Source organism: Drosophila yakuba, chromosome X (assembly GCF_016746365.2).
Source record: "Drosophila yakuba strain Tai18E2 chromosome X, Prin_Dyak_Tai18E2_2.1, whole genome shotgun sequence".
NCBI lineage: Eukaryota > Metazoa > Arthropoda > Insecta > Diptera > Drosophilidae > Drosophila > Drosophila yakuba.
Window position 1 is genome coordinate 20,822,124 of NC_052526.2, and position 24,434 is coordinate 20,846,557.

General features: G+C 46.1%; 3 protein-coding genes across 7 annotated transcripts in view; 1 reads left to right on the forward strand and 2 right to left on the reverse strand.

Moving 5' to 3' along the window:
* Nucleotides 1-3,949: 3,949 nt before the first annotated feature.
* Nucleotides 3,950-5,256, forward strand: LOC6526150. Its single transcript, XM_002101928.3, has 2 exons — nucleotides 3,950-4,657; nucleotides 4,806-5,256. Exons 1-2 carry the CDS (start codon nucleotides 4,096-4,098, stop codon nucleotides 5,042-5,044), a joined length of 801 nt encoding a protein of 266 aa, XP_002101964.1. The 5' UTR covers nucleotides 3,950-4,095; the 3' UTR covers nucleotides 5,045-5,256.
* An 8,428-nt stretch (nucleotides 5,257-13,684) lies between these two features.
* On the reverse strand, nucleotides 13,685-14,565 carry LOC6526152 (probable mitochondrial import inner membrane translocase subunit Tim17 1). Its single transcript, XM_002101930.3, has one exon. It carries the CDS (start codon nucleotides 14,400-14,402, stop codon nucleotides 13,845-13,847), a length of 558 nt encoding a protein of 185 aa, XP_002101966.1. The 5' UTR covers nucleotides 14,403-14,565; the 3' UTR covers nucleotides 13,685-13,844.
* Nucleotides 14,566-16,338: 1,773 nt separating this feature from the next.
* The window catches only part of LOC6526154 (glycine-rich protein DOT1), a 78,420-nt gene continuing 70,324 nt past the window's right edge, over nucleotides 16,339-24,434 (reverse strand). For 2 of the 5 annotated variants that reach the window (XM_039377838.1, XM_039377837.1), the window contains 2 exons: nucleotides 22,757-22,869; nucleotides 18,521-20,941 (listed from right to left, as the gene is read on the reverse strand). In XM_039377838.1, the coding sequence (XP_039233772.1) occupies nucleotides 20,124-20,941; nucleotides 22,757-22,826 (888 nt within the window). In that variant the 5' untranslated portion in view covers nucleotides 22,827-22,869 and the 3' untranslated portion in view covers nucleotides 18,521-20,123. Of the gene's footprint in view, nucleotides 17,638-18,520; nucleotides 20,942-22,120; nucleotides 22,316-22,756; nucleotides 22,873-24,434 lie in introns of those variants that run through there. The other 3 variants (XM_015191168.3, XM_015191167.2, XM_015191166.2) reach the window with 3 other exon arrangements.

Here is a 24,434-nt window from a genome sequence, read left to right on the forward strand (position 1 = left end):
CTGTGTCTGTGTGTCCTGCAAGTTCTGCAAGTCCTGCGCCCGTGAATGTGTATGTGTATGTGGATGTGGATGTCGATGGGTTAGGGGCTGTGGATGAGTCAGGAGGCTGTCAGCATCTGGAAGGAGCAGGCCAGAAAGAAGCAACAGCAGCCAGCCAGACAGCAGGCAGGAAGCCCTGCGAAATGTTATTTATTGGAATTGTGTAATAAATGTGACCGAAAGTGCACTCGACGTAAACGAAATGTTGCATGCCACATCCTCTCGCACGCCCATGTCGCTTTTCCCGGCGTCCATCCTTGTGCTGCTTCCAGGACTCTCCGTTGCATTAGGAGCTGCCAAATGATGCAAATGAAGGTGGACCAACAGCCTGGACACATGCGCATCCAAATGACCATTATCCATTATCCTTTTGCACGTGTATGCGAGCTTTCAGCGTGCCGAGTTCAAGGGGTCACATGACACGACATTTTCGCTGGCTAGATGTCTTCATTATCCTGCGAACTCTTCTGCTGCCTGACTTACACTTTGATTTCATGCCACAACACGCCCTTAATTCATATTTTCTTCCTTACTTAAAAAATGTTTATTATTGATGTTTATTAACTGATTGAATTGGTTCAAAACGTTTTAAGATCATCGTTAAATGAAAACCAAAGGATACTTTTGTACATTAAGTGCTTACATTTTCAGGTAACTAAGCCTTTGAGAAATTAATCTCCCCTCCAATTTCAGAGCATCCCCCACTTAATTCGGAAATAAAATACTACCCCATCAATCAATCAATACGTGCTGATGTAAGCAAATAATCCAGTACAAAAGTGAGACGTCACGCGTGATTACCGAACGTAGTCGCAGGACATTTCAAGGACCTGCCACAGGCAGTGTGTGCGACCATTTCGCATGATCGGCCCGACAGATTGGGAGCTATTCCTGCCTTTCCTGCTGTTCCTGCTTATGGCTACGTGATCGCCCAGCTGGGAGGACACACATATAGTAGAGGACACGGCGCGACTCCTCGCAATTTGTGCCGAAGCATTTGCATCTGCATTTATCCACATCCAAGGTCTGTGGACTCCACGACCACAAAACACACTCGGCAAAGGCAGTCGACCCCTGGACCCCAGAGATGCGCACTCGGCCTGGTTCTAGCCAAATATGTTTTCCCAAATTAGGAAAGAAAAACGTAAAGAGCATCACCTTTTATCGAAGGGGTCTTTTCTATTGCAAGATATTCTTTTAAAAATGGATCATGCTTTAAATGGGTTTTAAGGTACGATGGCTGCTATATAAATTACATAAATTTTTTAAGTATTTAAAAAAAAAGCCCAAAGTCATTTTAATTTCATAAATAATTCATCAATAAATAAAAAACTTACTCGCATTTATATTGTATTTTAATAACATAAGATCAGGCATCTAAAAGATATAAGTCCTAAAAACTAATAAGTAATTTATTTGAATAAATGTAACCTAATTTTTATACCCGTTACTCGTAGAGTAAAAGGGTATACTAGATTCGTTGAAAAGTGTGTAACAGGCAGAAGGAAGCGTTTCCGACCATATAAAGCATATATATTCTTGATAAGTATCAATAGTCAAGTAGATTTGGCCATGTCCGTCTGTCCGTCCGTATGAACGCTGACTTCTCAGGAACTACAAAAGCTAGAAAGATTGAGACTAAGCATACAGGCTCCAGAGACATCGACGCAGCGCAAGTTTGTCGATTCATGTTGCCACGCCCACTCTAGCGCTCACAAACCGCCAAAAACTGTGAGGGTTGAAGACTCTCCTAGCTGAGTAACGGGTATCAGATAGTCGGGAAACTCGACTAAAGCGTTCTCTCTTGTTTAATATATTAATTAGGCAAATATAAAAAGTGATTCCATTCAATAGCTTTCCCAACTTATGGCCGGCAGCACTGGGCGCTCCGTTGCCATCCCCTTGTCCAGCTGCATTGGCAAATCGAATGGGGTCCTTTGGCGCCCCCCGCCCCACGCCTTTCCCCGCCCATGCCCGGTGTCCCGCTGTCTGCAGCACACACACATGGACAAATGGCACCTTTGCTTTGTCCCGAAAATTTCCATCGATTTGATTTATATGCAAAATATTTAGATTTTATTGCCGGTTTGCATATGGGCCAGACATACGGACAGACGGACAGACGGACAAACGGACATACGGACAGGCGGACAAACGGACATACGGACATACGGACAGACGGAGAGTCAGGACCCAGGAGGCTTAAGTGAGATCGATAGTTATAGTTGGGAAAACCAGCAGTCAGCCACATCCATAGGCGGCTACATACGAGAAAAGTCGGAAAAACAGCTGAGGTTGTAAAGATAATTTATGCAGCTTTCGGTAATATTGAAACCGAAATTTAAATGCAAACAAGGGAAAGTGTTGGGAAAACCCGTTTTGCTAACCCCATATACATAGCAACGAGCCCTTTTCCACCTGTTTTCCCTTTGTGGTTGTGTTTGTTTTGTTTGTGTTGTTTGGGGCAAAAGTTCGGTTATGGGAAAACGGAAAACGGAAAACGAAAAACGGGTAAACGGAAAATGGCCAGGCTATTAAAGGCCATCGAATGTAGGAGGTGGCTCTTCAAGTGCAGCTAATGAGGCGCCTCCGCCCGCTTCTTGTACTGCCAACCCGCAACTTTCCACATTTTTCATTATGTCGCCGACAAGGCGTAAATGAAAAGGAGCTGCAAAATGGGGAGCCCAACGGGCCGGGGGGCGTGGGAGGCGTGTCAAAAATTATGTTGATTGTTTGCTCTAGCCAAGGAAATAATTAAGCAAGACATGGCAGCAACGGAGACACGGGCAAGAAACTCGAGCGTATTTCGCTGGCGCCAAGTCAAAAACGTATATACATATATACATACATACATATATATGTATATGTATCAAAAATATTTGGGCTCTGCTGCACAGCGAAAAAATGTGCAATTTAGAATATGCCATTATATTATTGTAAGCAGTCGGATTTCTCAGCTACGAGCAACGTTTGCTTTCAGAATGTCTACATGTTTTATTCCAAGTGCACGTATCTTACCACCAGGCTGCAAAAACAAATTCCGAAATCGTCAACAGCTTTTTGCGACTCACTGTGTGTGCGTCGGTTTTTCGCTGGAGCCACTGCTCCAAGTTAATCTAATTAGTGAGCCACTTGGAGCTGCAGATTTGATTTACATTTCGAGCTGCCACTGGAAATTAGCCAGGGAAAGGCAATCGGCCCACTCCGCACATTTTGGCATCGAAAAGTTTTACTAATTTCCGCACAAAATGTTTGCAATAGATCGGTGGCCATCACCCCTTTGCCCTTTGCCTTTGAATGTGGGTATTATTTCGGTTCGATTTCGGTTCATTTTATCGCATTTCATTAGCGGCAGCAGCGATTCCAATTTCCAATTTCCAATTTCCAATTTACTATTTCCATTTAGCTTGGGACTGGCATTTTACAATTTCGCACTGCCACGCCCGCAATCCGATGCTCGAATGGGATTTTATTTATTTATTACGTTTACGCAGCATGTCCAAACGCAGCGCGTTCCTTTGTCCTCGTAGGTCCTTTGTTCGCTCGAGCTGAGCAAATATTTAGAAATATTCGGGCATCGAAAAGTGGACCGTGTGGATCAGAGCTCCATTGATAAGCGATAAGCCGCGTCTCCCCTGGGCCATGAATAAATTAGTTGGCCAGCCCAGAAGTCTTTACGGTTGGTCAAGAAAACATCATGATTATATTTAGCAAATGTCGGGAGTACAATGCAGAACATTGGCTAATAGCACTTATAATCGAGGCGAAGTCATCAGCTTGCATTACATGATGACCTATTTTAAATTCTGCTGAAGTAAGGCCATATTTTGTGTGAAATATGTGTAGTACATTTAAGCCTTTCAAACAGGCCATGTGTTAACACTCCGTAAAGTATCATTCAGGCTCCGTAGCAGCTCTCAGTTCTATTCAGTATAAGCCTTAGCTCCGTCGGCTGAACATCGAAATCGAAAATTTTATTTTTTTAGGAAGTTTTTCAGTAGTTTTTCAGAAATTTTTTCAAAGGAATTTTCATTGGTTGTTAAACAAGAAAACAAAATGGCAAAAATTGAACCAACAAACGACATACTCGGGAATGAACAGCAGGTGGAGCCTAGGGCTATAGTACCCAGTGACATAGTGAACAGCCCGGATGTGGTAGAGTATATGACGGCTGCTCGCCCACAAAGATACACGTTCCATGAGGTCTACCAGATGATGAAGGGCCTCACCTGGCCCCGAATGTTGTTTGATTTGCTCTCGTGCCATGAGCTGGGCTCCATCTCGTTGGGCTTGGGAATCATAATCCTCGATGTCCTCCAGACGCTGCTAGGCTTCAATCTCTTGCAAAAGCTGGCCACCTTCGGCATGGCAATCCAGGTCTACACATGCATCCGGCCGTATATCGAGCCCTACGAGCCGCTGATCAACGCCGATATCAATGTGCACTTGACCCCGGAAACGGTGGTCCGCGTGGTCGACTGCATCAACCGCTGGTTGGCCACGATGCAGTTCGTCGTCTTTGGCACCGAGCTCCTTGATCTTTTTCTAATAATTGTTGCCTTGGCGTCGGTGTTTTCCATCCTCTGCTCCATCGACATCTTTTTGCTGACTAGGATCGGTAAGTCTCCTTGGGCGAGTAACATGGAAAACATTGCCACAACTGAACACACGCCAATTTTGCCATTAACCACTATTGTTACCCTAATGTTACACTATTGTTTTCAGCATTACATGTAATACAATGAGTAACACAATCCCTCCCATAGCCCTCTGTATGTCGTTCGCTATCCCAAGGCTCCTCACGTTGTTCGAAAACGAGAATCCGATGGCCAGAGACTATTTTCAATTCAAGGCAAAGGAACGTGTGCTGGATGTCCTAGCCAAGTTGGAGGAGATGGGCGTGAAGGTGAAACTGATCACCACTGAGCGCTGGAGGCGGGAAGTGGAAGCAATGAAGGAGTTATATGGCGAGTATGCTTCGGCGATTCCAGGACCAGTTTTATAATGTGGAGATGTCGGACATGGGGGATACTTCAGCGCATTGCTTCGCCGAGGATAGTTCGTTGCTCTGGCAAAAATTATATTCATCGTTTCATGGTTTCATCGTTTTTATTCAACTTGTTAATCGTTTTCACATACCACCGACGAGCACAGTACAAAACTGACAGAACTCTTATATACACCTCACAATTAAAACACGTACACTGCACACTGAAAGTTTTCTTGTTTTATTTCACTTAAATTGTATTGAATTATTTCAAGGCACAAAGTAGTAAGTATATTGTCCGCAGTAAATCTATTGAGATTTTGTTTTATATCAAGCGAAATAATGAGGTTGATTCTCGATGTGGATAATTAATTAAAGCCTCCTGTTTTTCCGCGCGACTTGCGGGCGATAAAAATCACGCACAGAACGTGACAAAGGACGATGAAGTTAAAGGCGCCGAGAGCATGCAACATGCGACCTGCCGCAAGAAGGGCTGCGAGTAGAGTGGGAGAAAGTGGGTGGTGGATGCTACTCAGCCTTGCCGGTGGTTAATCATTAAAGCCGCCTTCCAGGGCCAACGGCTCAAGATGGTCAGATTTATTCATTAGCGGAGTGTGTGGGGCTCGGAAATCACTGCGGGCCAGTGGGGGCATTAAAAATGTAGTGGGCTCTCGGCAGGAAGTGCACGAAAATCGAAGGAGAAAGTGGGAGGCGGTGGGCGCGGTCTCTGGGACGAAGGAAGAGGGCGACAGGAAGTGGGTGAAAATTGGGCAATGGGAGCGGAGTGGAAGTGGAGGGGTCGGGGACGGAGACGGAGACGGGGTGCTTTTCTTCTTGCAATTTGCACTCAATTGCAATTTCCGTCCGGCGCTGCCATTTGCTACGTGGCTGCCACGTGAAAAGCCATCGACCACCCCCTTTACGATTTTCCAACATTCCGCGCCCCTGCTACGCCCCTGCCTACGTGCTGAGTGGAGCAAAACGCGCAGAAATTTGTTTTGCCATTTTGTTTAGTTGTTAGTTGTTGCCGCGGCGGTCCGCATTTTCCGCTTTTCCGCCCTCCTCCGCCCTTTGCCGCCCTTTTCTGCATGCCTCCCACCTTCCGGGTCTGCATGTTGTTTTTTTAAATATCAATATAAAACGTGACAGAATGGACTTTTGCCACGACGAAGCTCAGGAAGCACCGCGGATGGGCCGCAGCATTGTACACTTGCAGAATTCCAAGTTCATTTCATTCGACATTAGGAATGTTCTGTTCATAAGGCATTTCAAACCAGATGGCTTTTCACTACGAAACTCAGTCAACTATTTTGCATAGTGCACCGTTAAAAGTAAATCCGGGGAGCGGGGAACAGAGTTTCCGTAAGCGGTTTAACTGCCCGGCGATGGGCAGGCATAAGTAGGCGTTGGGCGGCCGGAAAAGGGGGCAGGTTCACGCATTATAATCCGTTTATGGACGTCGCCCCCGTCCGAAATCCGAAATCTCTTCGAGAATCCAAGGAAACGGTAGGGCCTGACTTAGCTGTCCCTTAGAACCGTGGAATTAGTCCGGCATGTTTGACAACCAGGAGACGCCAGCCGGGAGAAACAGGAATCAGGTGGGCAGGATACGGACTACGCTTGAAGTCCCTACGCATATTTGAAAGTCGCTTGAGCCTTGCATTCCAATAACCTACTATAACTAGGTAGACTGGTTTGCATGGATTTTCTTTTAAACAAGTTTTGAAAGTTTTATTTAGACTTTCTGGAACGAAATCGCTGTGAAACTCCATCAAGACTCGGGAAATATTCTGAATTGGGTTCGGAGGAGTTAAAGCCATTATTTGCTGGCTGTTGCCATAGTGCAGTGGAGTAGTGGAGTAGTGGGCAGATGCCCCGGGCCAGCACAAAGATGACGATGAGGATGATGATGATTATTTCAATTCGAAAAGGCATGTGCGGTCCCCTTTGGAAGCCACCGGGGGGTCGCTTCTTCGGCTCGGCCAAATGGACTCACGGTCGATGACGCTGACGCTGACGCTGATGCCGCCTTTCAAAAGGACTCCCCACTATTCCGACTTGAATGGCGATGGCGGAGCTGGCGGTGGAGCATCAGTGGAGACAGACGTTTCACCGGTTTCCATAGCACTGCATTGTGTACGTACATAATCTCGCATAGGGGGCACATCCAAATGCGGAGGATCAGAGGGGCAGCGCCAAGGGGAGCTGATGGCGGTGGAGGTGGCGGTGGAGGTGGAAGTAAGAGGTGGCGAAAATTGCATTCAGCGAGTGTTTTATGGCCATGTTCGGCACTCCGAATGCAACTGCTTTATGAATGCATAATTTTATTATGCACAAATTCTATTTACAACGCGACACGTTGCGTGGTGAACGGTTCATGAGGCGCACATGCGAGGGTCGCTACACGTCTTGCGCCCCATGAGCGTGAATGTGTGTGCCAGCAAGTGCTCGATTGCACCTGACTGCCCATTTGATTGTAATTAATATTTGCATTTCAATTGCATTTTCTCGCAGTCGGCAGTAAAATCGGTTTTTGTGGCCAGCGGCCAAATATTTGCAGCGCACCCGACCACGCCCCAATTATCACATTTGGCGGGACATTGATAAAACATTTAACTGTCCATAAGTATTTTAATAACTATCTCGGCGTACGAAAAACAATTTCCCATCGGCTAATTGTGGGTGTTTAGTGGGATCGCTCGTTGTTTGCCAGACCCAAGCAGCCGAAAGCCAGCCAAACGGAAAGCCGCAACAAGCTTGTATTGGGTTCGGGCTTACACTGCCAGAAAATATTTCAAGTCTCATTGGGTTTACCCTCATTAGCTTCATGCGCTGTATTTATATTGTGTGACGAAAAGTAATCACCATTTTATGGCGGCTACAGGCTTGTTTACAGATATTGGCTTAGATTTTATGTGACAACCAGGCTGGGATTCATTTGAAGAAGCCGTGTCCTATCTCTGAAATCCTCTCGACACACATCAATTTTCCAGATTTTTTCGGGACAGAGAATTTCTCGCCGTGTGTAGGGACTCCATGGGTATCTGGTTATGGCACCCAGCGATGATTGCTTCCCTCAGGGCTCTCAGCATCGACATTGACATGGTCCAGTGCGTATAAATCAACAGCTGCAGCAGGTTTTTCGACCCACAGTGAAGTGGGGAGAGAGTGGGGCCAAAAACGGGTACAGCAGCAGGCAGAGGGTTAAAAATCTTTTCAAGTGGTCAACGGACGCAAATCCCTGTCCCAGTATCCCTACATCCCGCATCCTTGTGCCTTTGCGGTTGAATTAAGACAAACAAAAGGCACTGGCAGAAAATGGGAACTGGAAAGTGAAGAGAGCACTGCTCTACTCAGCTCTACACTGCTCTGCTTAGATTACGCATACGCCGTGTTGAGCAGTGGGTCCTTGGGGTACGGGGAAATGGGGTCGAGAAAAGAAAGTGCAACACACATGCATGGCAACAGAAGCAGAAACCGAATGTGGAGAAGGACTTGGAGTCCTGGAGCTGGCGATGGAGTGGGCAAAGGAGCTGAAGTGGCAGGACAAAAACGAAAAAGGGCAAACGCAAAATGTAAATGGGCTTTTCACAAAATGAATATTAAATTGCAAGTGGGCGAAGAAAAAACCAACGGGCGGGGTTGGCGCAAAAGAAAGGGGCCGTTGCGACTTAGCAAAAGAGTGTTAGACGTGTCTGAGCCCACATTAACATGGTCCAAGCCCAAACCCAACCCACTCCCACTCGCAATCCTAATCTCCAACCGAAACCGGAGCCGATGCCTCCAATGGGTTGGCTTAGAAGCTCTTTGTGGCTTCCCTCGTCCACATGTTCATGTTCTTAATCATTCCTCTTGTGACCGATTCGAATATTATTATCGCAGTGATTGCCATTGACTGGGAATTCTGACAACTCAAAGGATCTCTTTAGGTTGTACCTGCATATAGCAATGCATAGAAGGGCTTTTCTATTTTCGTAATCACTAAATATGAGATTCAATTAAATCGCCCTTAAGAAGAGTGAATAATTTTCATCTGGCTGGCCTAATGAGCTTATGGCAACGAGCGTTTCTCGCGATTATTCCTGAAGTAGTTGAAAGTTGCTCCTTCGGCAAATGCTAAAATGCTAATCCCAATTAAAAACCGCAGCCCGACTAATTAGCATGGTAGGAATCTCGGATATCCGACTTGTTTTGTGGCTGATGATTCCCAGATAGATGAGGATTTTGTGCAGTACCCTGGAAACGCCCAGGAAAAGTCGCTCCTGTTTTCCGCCTGCGTCGCCTGCCCCGCCCACTTACATACATATATGACATGGCATATGCATTGTTTTCAAAATGATTTGCGGTTCTAATTTTTCGCACAGAGGCGGCCGACAAGAGGGCCGTACTTTGTCGTCGTTCCTTATTTTTGTGGCTTTCGCTGCACAACTTGAACAGTGGCCCTGCCTCCCCCCACCCACTCCCCTCTTCCCCCTTGCCTATTACCACTCTAATTCCGCCCCGCCGATGTCCACAAAGTGTGCAGCAAGTAAGATGCCACAACAAGCCGCATGCTGCTCCAGTCGCTCCAACTATTGCATCTTTCTCGGATGCGAGTGCACTGGCAGAAATGCCTCGGAAGTTTGCTTAGATGTCCACAAATAGTGCTGTAAATGAAATCAATATCAAAATCAATATCAAAATCAATATTAGTAACTCTTTAATTTCCAATATAATACGTTTATATAGAAATAAGTTATTTCTTTATTAGTTTATGCCATGAATGTGTGAAATTTGTGCCAGATAAATGGGCTATGATTTTCGGGCAGTGCTTTATTGTAGCCTGCTCATTTTGTGTGTTTCTTGAGCTGAGGCGTCAAAACAAAGCAGAAACTTCGCTTGGTTCAACATTTCAACTGCTTGGAAATTTATTCATTCCCATTCCCATTCCCATTCCATCGTCTGTGCCATCTGCATCTGCATCTGCATCTCCGTCTTCATTTGTCTGTCGTTTTGTATTTGAGCATTTCGGTATTTGAGTTCCGGCCCCATGCCACGCCCCCTCACTCCCGTCCCGCCCAATTCTTAGTTGCGCTGCTAAATGCCACACAAAAACTTTGTCGAGCAAATAAGTAAATTTTTAATTGAAACTCACATGAAGGCGAAACGAAATTTGATAATTCAAATGGCAGAACGTTTAATATTTGATGTGGCTCACACCACCGGCGCTCCCGAATTTCATTTCATTTTCATTTAATTTCATTTGTCGAAATCAATTAAAATGCCTTTCAAGATTTATCACCTGCAAAAACGGACGATTTGCGAGACTCCATTGGACTGAACTCGGCTCCTTTCGCCCTCGAGTGCCTCAATTACTCTCCGGCCAACTTCAGCTGCAGGCGAATGCAAAAGTTTTCGTCCTTTGGCCCTCCTTTCGGACTCCTTTCGGACTCCTTTCGGCCGAAGTTAACAAATTTTTTGCGCCACAGCACAAGTTTAGGTAAGTTGTGTACTGAAGTCGAAAGTTTTGCAGCACACATCCGTGGAGCGCGGGGTGGCATGTGGCAACTTGCCGAGTTGCATGGCAGAGGACAAATATTTTTCAACAACTTCTCAATGTTGCTAGTGGGCTTTGAATGCAACTAAATTCGAGCTGCAATCGGAGACTCTGAATACCAAACACATGCAGCTGGGGCAGGGATAATAATGGTGCGCATCAGAGTTTGCCAAGCAACTGCAAGTTACCCAATTGTAAGTCCTCCTGCGATAAGTGTGAGCTTTGCTTATATTATTTATTTCTTTAATTGCGCTGTAATGGTACTAGTACTGCATGTACGGATTCGTTGCTTCAATAAAACTAAAAAAAAACCAATGCAACACGTAGAGTTTAAGATGCAGACTTACATACTTGCATTGCTTTTAATTTAATAGCCTGGAGCTGCATAATAAAAATAACGATGTATATTTAAAAACTCAGCTATGACACTTAAGCACTTTATGCACTTTAGCTTGCATTATGGCAAAGCAATTATAAGTGTTGGATAGTTGAATATTTGTTGAATACAAGCTTGATTATCATTCAGCTTGCAAATATTTAATGGCATAGCTCACATTTCCTACAACTAACAAACATTTTTATTTAAAATAAGTCCCAACATTTATTTGTTATTTGTACAGTTTTTCAAAAACATTTCACTACCACTATTACGCTGACCACACCTGTGTGGAAAACAGGAAAACTGGGAAAACAGGGAGAGGGAAAAGGGAAAAGGGAAGAGTTTGTTTTGCAAATTTACCCATGTCGTGGTTGCAGTTCTTACTCCAACAATCAGCGTTGACTAAATCAGAGCGGCTCTGTTGATGTTGCAGCTGCAGTTGTTGTTGCTGCCGCTGTTGCGATGTTGCAGCAGCGATGTTGCTGCTGCGATGCTCTGTTGTTGCTGCTGATTTATCTGGCGAGTGCGCCAAACGCATGTAAACAAGCGTCGGGGCAGGCATGTGTTTTCCCAGCACTCCCGCTGGAAAACCCATCCGGGAAAACCACCCACGCGCCGTAATGCGCTACTCAATTTGGCAACGAGATCCTCTGATGTTGCCCACATAAGTAGGCAATGCAATTTTTCGCAACTGGAGTCGCCGCCAATTGGATTGCTTCTGCAGTGCTCACTGTAACCCCAATTGTTTCGTTATTTACAATAAAAATTATTAAATCTAAGTAACCAAATGAAAATCTTAGCCCAGCTACATTTATAGCTTACACAAAGTGTAACTCAACTCTTGTAAGTTTAATGGTGAAAATAAGTAAAAACTGGAGTCACGTGACCATTCTATTCTCTATGTGTGTGTGTGCCATACCACGTATGCTCGTATATATGGTTGTATGTTGGTGTTGGTGGCCGCCCTCTAATGGCCACAAATTAAAGACTTCGGACAAAAGCTTAACTTTCATTAATCGCGGCAAATGTCAGCGCACAGATTTCCCGCCAAAAGAGATGGAAAATGGCGTAGAGCGAGGGATGGGGAAAAGTTAGCGAATGGGGAGGGGGATGTGGGGGCTCTGCAGCTACAACAAACTATCAAAATAAATAAGAGAACGTGACGGCAACGTTACGTGGTGCTCTGTGCCCCGGCCACTCCCCCCTTTTGCCACACGCCCCACTTTCGGCCACCACACAATTGCCACACAAACGAAACTTTTCAGCCACGAAAATTGCACATAAAACTTAATTAGTTTTTTCTCTCTCTGTTTGGCGAGTGTGTGCCTGTGTGTGCTAGTGTGTGTTTGTGAGTGTGTGTGTTTCGTGCTGTTTGGTCATTTTTATCATTTGCACTTAATTAATTAAGTTGTAGCATTTTTATTGCCCCACAACAATAAGAGCAGCAACAACAACTACATAATACACATGTTTAAGAATAGTTGTTGTTAGAATACAAAATGAAGGAGCCAATCGGGAAAATACCAGTGAGAAATATGTGGCCAAAAAGGAATTTCATTAAGATTTTCTTAGTAATTACGGGAGAAAAGTTTCAAGAATCTTTAAAAGTTTGCCCAAGTTGGATGACCAAAGAATGTATTGTATCGAAAGAATGTCTATCGATGTTTCAAAAACAAAAAAAAAAAACTTTTCATATCAAACTGGCCATAAAACACATACATATGAGTATCTTTTTTTCCAGCGGGTGCCTTAAAACAAGTGAATAAAGTGAAAACACTTGCAGCTCTCGATTCCTGATTTCTGACTCCTGATTATGAAAACGTAATTGGATTTGCGCAAGCAGGGTGAGGCATAAATATGTAGTATATCGCGGCAAGTAAGTGCCAATAGATATAAAAAATTGATCAACTGCGGAGCGCCATCTACCGGCCGCTTATGCGAGGCAGCCGTAAGTCGCAAGCCGTAAAAATTAATAGCCTGACGATGGGAATGCGAATGGAAATGGGAATGGGAATGGGCATGGGTATGGCTGTTTTCGACCTGGTCGTCGACTTCAAGTACGTGTAATATCAATAAAATTAAGCCGAGACAAGGGTCCAAAGCCAGACGACAGAGGAGTGGGAGGAGCAGCAGAGGAGCAGCGGAGGAGAAGGAGGAGGGATGGCCAGGGAGCCTTGCGTGCAATCATAAAAACGCGACAGTGCCAAACAATAAGCTGAAAGCCTCTTACATGTATTTTTATGCCCCACCCACTCGACCGCCCACCCACACACACACACACACCCATACAGACACACACAACCGCCGCGATGACGACGCCGCCGTGACGCTTCTAATGCGACTTGAAAAGTCAACGACATCCGCAACGGAACGAGCACCGTGAGGCATTCATGGGTTGGCTTGGTTGGTTGCAGGGTGTTTGGGTGTTTGGGTGTTTGGGTGCTGCTGGTGGGGCAACACGGTGCAACAGGGGGTTAGGGGCGGTGCGCGGAAGCGTGTGCGGCAGCGAGAGCGAAAGGCTTCTAAATGCGGCGCGTCATTGTTTTGCCCTGAAGGAGCTGCCAGCTGAAATCCTTGGCCCGAACCAAAAGTCCTGGTCCTCGATCTGCACACCCACAAGCTGCTTCTGCGTGGTGCACAGTGGTGCAGATCTACAGAAATCATCTAGATTTTATACCAGTTGTACTACTTCGCATATGTATGTTCATAGGCAGAAAACTCAGTTAAAATTAAAGACGGATGCTTTGGATGTGCCTAGATATATGATATATATTAAGCTTGAAATTTGGATTTTTACGAGCAGTGGGAGGCGCACACAAAGTAATCGAGCGAATGCAAAAAGCGAATGCAATTATAATTGTTCATGAAACTTCCGGCTCGAGGGACAGAATTTGAACGGTCATTTAGCTTGTTGCGTTGGCCTGCTGGGCGACAGGAAATCCAAAGCCCGGTGCCGAATTGATATCTCCAGATCCCGCACCGGAACCAGATGCAAACGAGCCTGCTGTTGCTAGATCGGTCTGGGGATCAAGATTGCGGAACTGCTCGGCGGAGATGCGGGTGAACAGAATGCCCACGCCCTCGATCATTGAAAGCAGAACGCCGCCGATGATAGCGCTTCCGAACATTGCGGCTACTCCATTCCGGGCGGACAGGATCCCGCCGGCGATCGCCCCGCTCATGATCGAGTTCCACGGATCCTCCTTCTTGCGCAGATGCACCAGGCTGCAATCGACGATGCTGAAGACGCAGCCCCAGGCGGCGAAGTTGCCGCCTATGGTCGGCGATCTGGCCTTGACGGCCGCCAATCCCCCGGCAAACCGGCGTCCAAGCCCTTGAGGTGCATTCCGGAATCCCTTCAGTCCCTGGAAGAGGCCGCCTCCGAAGCAGCCCATCGTAAAGGCTCCGCCGCAATCGTCGACGATGCGAAAAGGACACGGTTCGCGGGAATACTCCTCCATTTCGGTATTGCTTCAGTTCAATATTCCTATGTCTGGCCGAAAACTGAAAACTCTAAGCTGAATTTGTGACTCTACGACGCTCGACTTTTCACAGGTGCGTTAGGGCTTAAAATAAAGTGAATGTGATATGAAGTTAGCCTGGACTACGATTTGATATTCACATAATAATGCTCTATACGCAGCCTACTGCTTCAAAATTGAAACCACATAGCCACACAGTCCACGTAGTGACGAAGTGCACCGGCAGGGTGTGCGAAAGAGAAAGATACATATGCGCACACGGAAATATAGGAAACCGCTGTGGTGCTCCGATCTTAAGTTATTGTGAAATAAATTTTCATTGTGCGATTTAGATTTAGGAATTAAGCAGAGGAATAAGTATAGGAATTTCACTTGCTTTATAAAACATATCGCTTATTTAAAGGCTAAAAGCCGAGACTTCACTATAAGGCTTTATATAAGCCCTTCGTATTTAGGATCTTATGATCAACTTAACTTCGCGGCACTACGAAAACCGTCTGGCTAATGGGCATACAAAATATATGGAACCTCCCAAAGGCGAACAGTAATCCATTTCATCCATTTTGCATAGACAACCAACCAGTGTGAGTGGCTCGCCGCGTTGCTGCTGCTGTTGTTGTTGCTGCTGCTGCTGGGTGAAGTGCTGCTTAAATATGAAAAACTAACTCGCAGCTGCTTTTCACATTTTCCTGCACTTGACACTAAATTCACTTTGGCCAAGTGGGTGCTTGGTGCACTTGAAGCGCACTTTCGCTTGACAACAAACCCACCGTCAGCATCGCATCCATACCAACATCCACATTCACATCCATGCAGCGGCATCCACGCAGCAACATCCACATCCATATCCATGGAGCAGCATACCAAGCAGAGGGCAATTCAGACGGCCAGGTGCGCAACGTACGTACCATATAACGTACGTATATTTATTTTATTACTTAAATAAATTACAAAACGGTAGTCGGTTAACCAGAGCCAAAGCCATTGCCACAGCCACACGGCCAACGCCAAGCCGAAGCTAAAGCTAAAGCCAAAGCCAAATGGCCACCCATCCGCCGGCTGCATAGTTGAGGAGCTTAGCGCATAATATATTGTTGCAGTGCAGCAGCAACATTCCGGCCAACAAAGGCAACAAAATGTTTGCCAGAGCGGCAATGCCTCCACCTCCAAGCCACCACTTCTGCAGCTCCTTCGGCCAACTTCCAACTTGGCAACTGCCAAGTGCAGAGCTGCCGAGTATGTGGCCACGTGGAGTGCCAGGCGGGACAGGATTGGGACAGGATTCGGACAGTTCTGGGATGGAAAGGGATGCAATGGGATGCGATGGGATGGCATGGGACGGGACAGGACAGGTGAAACTGCAACGGAAACGCAGCGTATTTCGAGTGCCGCCCGAATGCGAAACTTTGCCAACTCGGGCAACTTTCCGGGCTGCAAATCCGGTTGCCTTCAGTCAACAGCCTCTTAAAAAGTTATGATCGCGTTGATTAAGGATCTCTGTTATTTTTGCGGATTTTTCCCAAAGTCATTTACACTTTCCATTTGCTTGGTTGTTTGGTGTAGCCACACATATACATACATTTGCTTCTGGCCAACTTTTTTTGGCCAGCTCTATTTCACAGAAGTTGACTCGCTTATCCAACTCCTCACTTGACAGACTTTGAAAAACATCAATATAAGCCATGGGTTACCTTTTTCTAAAAAACGATTTTCAAAACTTATTTTTCACTTAAATATGCCTAAAATTATATTATATCAAATCTGTTTCTTGCTAAGGATATCATTGATATTACCAGCACGAACAAAAAAATTTGTTTAAGACTATGATTTTATGTGTTTGTTAACTTACCGAATCGACGATGAACATTTTGGCCCATTTTTCATCCAACAAATCACAAATAAAACGCGCATGAGCTGGCTTTCAAATCTTACGTATATTATCTTGTTCAAATTCAATATCAGTTACTTTTCTATTTACAAATGAACTCCGAATTGGGATCTGTTGTTTCTGGGGGATTCTACGCGCACGGTATCTCAAATTACAAGTGACTTTTTTGCTCAGTTATCGAGTATATATGCTTGTATATATGTATTGTATTTGTATATCGTCATTAATAGTTTCGTATAATATGCTTATATATTTCAATATTGTTTCAGTTAATTTCGTTGAAAGTTCTCCATTTGATTACATTGCCAAAGGACGAAAAAAGACCTTTTTTAAAAGAAGACTCTAAAGTCGATCTCCACGTCGAAAGCTACGCTACTTCAGCCGTAGCAGCTTAGCCGTAGTAGTTGCCCGGTGCCTGGGTGGGATAGCCCCTGGCTCCTCCATCGGAGGAGGAGGAGGAGGAGGAGCCGCCGCCCCTGGACGAGGGATTCTCGCTGAAGAGGCCGCCGAAGTTCTTTGAGCTGAAGATGTCGCCCAGTCCACCAGAACCTCCGCCTCCTTGCTGAGCACCTCTGTTGGAATTTCCACCACTGAGCAGGCTGCCCAGGAAGCTACTAGCGCCACCGCCGCCGCCAGCGCCTGCATTGCCACCGCCGCCGGATAGAACGGATCCCAAGAGTCCTCCAAGGATGTTACTGCCACCGGATCCACCGCCGCCGCCGCCTCCTGCTGCCGATCCTCCGCCATAGCCACCGCTTGGCTGGTAGCCACTAGCCGGCTGACCACCACCGGCTCCTCCGGCTCCGCCGCCCTGCAGTTGCTTGGCTATCTGGCCTGCAATGATACCAGACACCGCTTGACTCACCGCCGGATTCGAGAAGAAGTTGGAGAAGAAGCCGCCCTCCTTGTCCTTGGGTTTCTGGGCACCACCACCACCACCGTTGTTCTCGTAGCCCGGGGCGGGTGGCGTGTAGCCAGGTCTGGGTTGATAGCCGCCAGGAGCTTGAGGTTGATAGCCGCCAGCAGCTGGTGGCTGGTAGCCGCCGTTGTAGGGATTGTAGCCGCCGTATCCACCGTTGCCGCCACCACCGCCGTATGGATTGTAGGGCGCCGCACCACCGCCGGCGCCGCCGCCGCCGCCGTTGGAATTGGGTAGGGCGGGGTACAGGGAGTGGCCGCCAGCCGAGAAGCCACCACCATATCCGCCGCTTCCACCACCGCCACCACCACCGCCCGCAGCACCACCGTAGCCAGCACCACCGCTCGCATCCGCTTCCGGCAACGGGGCACTCGGGGCATTCGGGGCGTATGCGTTATGGCTAACCTCTGGATGAGTCGGCAAAGCAGTCGCGCAAGCAGTGCGCAAGCAGTTGGTTAGCCACAAAAGCGGGGGTTTCGGTTTCGAATCGAATGGAAAGCATAAGAGTGGGAGATAAGATAGAACACAAAAACGTAAGGAACACAAATTAGGCGGGTAAACAAACGAAAATATTAAAACAAACAAACAAACAATCAACAATCAATGGTCGTCAATGGTCAGGTTACAATCAATGGACTTAGCCTACGCGATTGATTAATTACCATACCGCTTTAAGTCTACACAACTTTGAGTTTTTGTCCGCCCCAAAACTTAGTCTAGTTAAGTCTTCGCTTCAGTATTACATATTAAATATATCTGACTTCGCACACACGTGTGCTTACGTGTATTTAATGCTATGTACAACTCTTTAGTTTGTGGTTTTGATTAGTAAATACTCGAATACTTATTGTTTGCTCCTCGATTTCCTCGCCGTGTATGAGTCGATTTGGATAGGATTGTGGGTAGAACTGTCGTGGATAGTGGTAGTATTGGTAGTGATAGTGGTAGCGGGTAGTTTCTTATATCGATAAAATGATTTCGGTTTGGTTAATACTGGTCGTACTGTTTACATGGTTCCGGTTCAGAGATTCAGAGATTCAGAGGCTCAGAGATTGCAAATGAAGTCAGCATTAGTTGGTGTCCCAAATCAAGTGTGTGCAAATACAAATACAAACGGACGGAGTAAATATGCTCGACATGAGTGCTTTTTATCCGGAATTTACAGCGACAAAATCATTATTATTATTATGTTCTGTTTTCTTGGGCAGTTTTAAATCTCTGGGACCTCGTGTGCCTAACTCTGGGTGTTTGAAATGTTTAACAATTTGTTCTTCGTCTCTGTGTTTTCTGTTTTGCTCTGCTTGGATTTTGCTCTTTGGCTTTCGATTTTGTATATGTATTTGTATTTGTTTTGGTATTACTGGCAGTTTGTTAGTAATGTAAATGCCTTTTAGTGACAGTTTTTGATTTCTTTTGATTCATATCGGGAGTCAGCAGCACTTAGAGCCTAGTTTTGTTTTTGTTTTTATTTTTAGTTGTAAGTTTTTACTTCAGATTAGTTTTGAACACCTTAGGCTAGCTTAATTCTTGTTCGTTTGCTTTTTTAAAATGCCATTTAACTTGCTTCAGTGATTATTTATTCATATTCGTAATCGTATAAAAAAAAAAAACAAAAAACAATCGGTTCTGGTTTGCACGCAGCGCACTTGGTGCTCTGCCCTCGAATGTAGCTCATTATGCATTTTGATTGACATGCGTATCTTGTATCTACAACACTATCCGTCTAAGTATCTTTAAATGTATCTGCATCTGTATCTGTATCGGTATCTGTATTTCTGACTGCAGCAGCAGTGGCAGTGGCAGTAGCATCATCGAAAGCCCTGGATCCGCCAGTGTCTGGCCGCAAATTCGTAGCATCAACAAAAATGAAATTAACATCAAAGTTGCCCAACCATGCCGTCTATGTGTATGTGTGTGTCCGTGTGTATGTGTGCATGTGTGTCCTGTGTGTGGTGGTCAGACTTGCCACGCCCCCTCTGACCAGAGGCTGGCTGTCTAAGCCCGAAATTAAATTCCAATTTAATTGAGCTGCAAAAAAGAGCGGTTCGGTTCCCAGGGAGCTGCACTTTCCCCTGACTGATGAACTCGCACACACACACAAACTAACGAGAACACTCTTTTGCACAATATTAAATTGAAATTACGTATTCGCAGTGTGGGCCAGACAGCAAAGGCTGCCGATAAAAAGATGCCAAAATACGTAGAACGAGGGGTGGCAAAGGCTTACTGCTTACAGTGTAATTAAAATACAACCTTTGAATTGTAGTGCAAAGCTACGAAAAGATTCAAATGATGCCCAGCAAAATGTATTTTCTTATCGAACAAATATAGCTACAGCTCCTGTACTGCAAAATATGCTTTTGCCTCGGACTTGTCAAGAAGAAACCATAATTAAGTACCTAGTAAGTTACGCATACGCAGCGTGGGCTTAGTACCAAAAGCGTAATAAGTAAGCGACCATTTTAAAGGTCGTACAATTTTTAAATGCCAAGCTAACTGCTGCTGCTCTTACATGTGTTTCTTAAGTCTAAGCCAGAACAGAAAGTCAAACCAATATCAAGGAAAATAAGAATAAAATGGTAAAAAATAATAAGTAACGCATAACGTTCAGGCGATCTCCCATTTTTACTTTAATATTGAAATGCTTAATAAAACTTGAAGTTTGTATATCCAAAAATAAAAGCACCTTTGATGCTACGAATACGAATTTGGTGAGTTGTAAAAATCGGTTGAAAGTGATTATTGTTAGTAGAACAATTCAGTGAAAATGGGCTCATTCCATGAAGGTTATCCCGAACAAATGGGATGGGTTAATTTCCAGGGGTCGTCGGGAGTCGTGTTCTGTGGCTATTCTGTGTGTGCCGCAATTCGCTGCTGGTTCGGCCGCAGCTTATTACGTGTGCGGCAGGAGGGCCAGGAGGAGACCCACGATCAGGAGGGGTAGCCCCAGTCCGCCCAGACTGCCGGCTGCCGAGGGATGCGCCTGGGTGCGCCGGTTGTAGGGGTTCTGTTGGTTCTGGTTCTGGTACTGCGGCGGCGGCTTGTTGTACATGTTCGCGTTGGAGTGCTGGCTCTGGTAGCCCTGATAGCCCTGGTAGTTGCTGCCGTAGGGCGCCAGGCCGCCGCCGCCGCCGCCAAGGATGCCCAGCGTCGAGCTGGGCAGTCCGACGCCGCCGCCGACGCCGCCATTACCGCCGCCGCCTCCAACGCCGCCTGGCGGACCGCCAGTTCCGGTCGGCCCGCCGCCGCCATAGAATGGCAGCTGGCCAAAGATGAAGGGCGGATTGTACGGATTCACCGGCTGCAGGCCGTGCATGGGGTAGCCGGGATTGAGGACGCTGCCTGGATGATTGGGTTGAGGGAACTGCTGGAACGCAGGCGCCGACGTGGGCGAGTTGTACGGGAAGATGGGCATGTTCGGTATGACGGGCATGTGGTGCTTGGCCCCAAACACGTAGTGCGGATCTATTACGCCCGTCGAGGAGGCGCCCGCCGCCCCCGCGTTGCCGCCCTTGTCGCGATCATTTCCGTTTCCGGCGTTACCATTTCCGTTTCCGTGGCCATTTCCATGGCCGTGGCCGTGGCCATGGCCGCCATCGCCACCGCCATCGCCGCCACCCTGCTGATGGTTGTACGTGTAGGTGTTAAGCGTGGGGTTCGATGAGGCGGGTGCAAAGATGTTGTTCTCGGGTCCCTGGCCCAGACTCGATCCTGTTAGTGGTTAGTAGCAGTCGATGGCACGCGGGGAGAAGAGAGCGGGTTTTCTTGTTAGCGTTAGTTTTCGCCATGATCCCCATCCCCATCCCCATCCCCATCCCGCCCAGCCTCCTAGCCACCTCTCCGGTCAGCACAGAGAGAATGCGCACACACTCAAAGCTGAGCTGTGGATCAAACAACATTCAAACTTCCTCAAAAACTTGATTCGCTTGCTTTAACTTGAAATGTTAAGATTGTTAAATGATGTATTTAAAATGTTACACTCTTGGATGCAGTTCATTAAGTTTATTATACGTTTAGTATTTCCTTCAAGCTGCAAGATTGTGGAAGTTTAACTGTTCCTTCGGCAAGTTGATATCCAAAGTGGAATTATAATGTTGTGAAGCTTGGTGCTTGTAAAGTTGAATCAAAAATAGAGGTAGCATTGTAAGGCCTTTTTTCTCTCTGTGCTGTGGCATCCTAAAACATGCAGAAGTAAGCGGCGGAGAGGGGGTGTGGCAGGGGCGGGGGCGGGTGGGTGTTGGGTGGTTAGCAGTCGAATATTTGCAAGCCTTGAGCGAATGAGGCGATGAATGAGCGAGTGATTGGTTGATTGATTCAGTGTTAGATTGATTGATTGAGTCAGCGGAAGCGCTGTTGGTGTGAGTGTGTGGGTGTTAGATCGCCATACAACATATTACATTCGGCTATATAGCATGGATATATATAAATATATATATAGATGGAAACGATCACAAAAAAATAACAAATACTTGGGGCCAAACAAAAAGAACCAAAAAAAAGTTCGATAATTTGGAATAAAGCTTATAGCCTTGCGGAGGTTCGACGTTCAGATGGGGAATGTGAAAACATGATAATATAACAGACAAAAGGTATTTGTATATTTAAGAAAATGCCCTTTCTCGACTCTGCAAGGCTATTGTAATCTTCGGCGTCCGAAGCCAGGTCGTGTGCCCCCAGAAATGCCCGTCTTTGGTCACAAATCGTTGGAATTAGCCCGCAATAACTCGTTTTGAGGAACCAAAAAGATGTGGCCGCCAATCGCCGGTCGCCAAACCTCGAACTACGAGTAACGAATTACGAATTACGAATTACACGATGCCAATCGCCTGGACAACTCCCCCAGGGAAGCGCACAATGAGTAATCAAGTGGGGGGATTCCAAGCTAAATACCTGACGGATTGGCCGAGGGGGCTGCCAAGTTGGGGCTGCTATTCGAGGCGGATGATCCTCCGCCGGAGCGCCGTTTGCAGGTGGGATAGTTGCCGCAATCCTTGCCGTCCCGCTGGTTGTAGCTGCACGAGTCGCTGGTGATGACGCACTCCTCGGTGGGCAGGCAGCCAATGTCCCCGCATCCACGGCCGTACTCTTCGCCCGCGGGAAATTCGATTAGGTTCAAGGATTACGGATTTCGGATTACGGATTACGATTTACGGGTTGCGGATTACGGATTACGGATTTCGGGTTGCGGATTGCGGATTGCGGATTGCAGGTTTCAGTGTGTGTGTTGTGGAGCAGAGTGGTTGTGGGTCAAAATCATACGGAAAAAAAAAGAAAAACAAATTATAAGCCTGCTCAAAATCGGGGATATCACATCTGGCTTCAGTATGTCAATGATGGAGGGCCAAGGGTTGATGAAGGCATGAAAGGTTCACCACCGATCCAACGGATCGGTGCTCATCTCGGGATTACTGATTACACAACACAACGAATGGCAACGAATGGGGGCGCTGGCTTTCGAGGACTTGGAGTGGGTGGTATGGTGTCCACGAAAGCCAATCCCCCACCCGGAATATTACGTATACGTACTGGAGTAGGCGTCCACGGTGTAGCCGCAGCTGGCGAGGACCGCCAGAGTCAGCAGAGGCAGTGCCAGCATCCTGTTGCTCGCTATCAATGCCACGCCCTTGGATCAAAAGTTGCTGCAAAGTACAAGATGGAAAAATACTTCTTCAGTTGGCCAACTTTCGCACAAGAGTTAAAACAAGTTCGAAAGCAGTTTGCTTCCAAAAAATACGCATATGCCCGAGCCCAAAGTAACCAATCAAAACTGCATCACAAGTTTGCAATGCCAGTTGGTATACTACTCGTATGTTTTGATTTCTGCACCCTCTGCATTGGAATGCAAACTATTCTTATAAATATACATATTACTCTACAAATATTGATTTTTTCATTTAAATTGTATCGCCACGTTGAGAACATCAAAGGTATATTTAAATTAGGCTGGGCCAAAGTAAATTCACATGCCTCGTGCAAACAAATAGATGTGTAGAAATTGTGTTTCCCTTGAGAGACTTCTACCAGCTGATATTCATATATGTAATTCCACGTGCCGAGCAAGCCTTACACTTGCGCAACGCACTGTGGCTAGACAGCTGAGACAGCTGCTGCCTGATTATTATTTATATGCTGCAGCAGAGCCAGGGGGCTGTACCCTTTTGGCTAGCCAAGTTTATTTATCACATTGACAGCTGGCTCAAGTTTATTGCGGTCCCGATGCGTCGCACAGAGAAATGGGAAAGTTTGGCCAAATGGAGATGGAACTGGAGCTGGAGATGAAGATGAAGATGGAGAGCGACCCAATGGCGTCGCATTTGTTTGGCTGAAAAAGTCGAGAATCGAGTACCCACATACGATCAAGCCAGCTGCTCTGCTTCCAATCGAAATCCCCGCTGCAAGACTTCAAATCGCACAGAAGAGTTCACAAACAGGAAATAATGTTCGATGGGTTGGAAGTATTTCAACAAAATTTAGAAAATATTTCACATTTTCGGTGTACAGCCAAACAATTTCCTTTCAAGCGTGAAGGCTAAGCTATTTGCTCATTATTTCAGAGTATTACAAATCATTTAACTGCACAGCGTTCTTAAGAAATGGTTTAATTCTTAAGCGGGAAATTCCAAGTTTCGTTCGCCTTTCCTAGCACTCTTCAAGCACCTAGAAAATAGTCAACTCATCCCAGTCAGCCCACCTGGAGCAGACACTCCATCACCATCACCATCACCATCAACATTACCATTACAGTCGGCGCTGTTCACCCTCCATGGTGCTTAATCAATTGCCCTCCAGTGAGCAAAATGGGGAAGGTCTCAAATATTCTTCGCGTTTCAATATCAAACAATTTAAAGAACTTTTTCATAACTCGCCCTTCTTGGCCGTCGTCCACTCGCAACATTTCCATATTCAAATTTCACAAATGACTCCGCTACTTTTTCAGGGGACACGAGCGGAAAATATTCCTCAGCCGGGGAGGAAATGAATTTAGGGTTCGCTCGTCTTGATTAATTTCGAATTCCGATTAAAGCTCTTTGTCCTGTTGCATGAAATGGACATTTTATTGGAATGACCAAATGAAAACCCATAAATTGTTCGTCTGCCTATATGTTGCTGTTCCCATTCTCGCACATCCCTTGAAAATATGCATCATTGGGTAGATGGGAAGTGACAAAAATAATCATTGAAAGGAATAGGCTTTCCATACTAT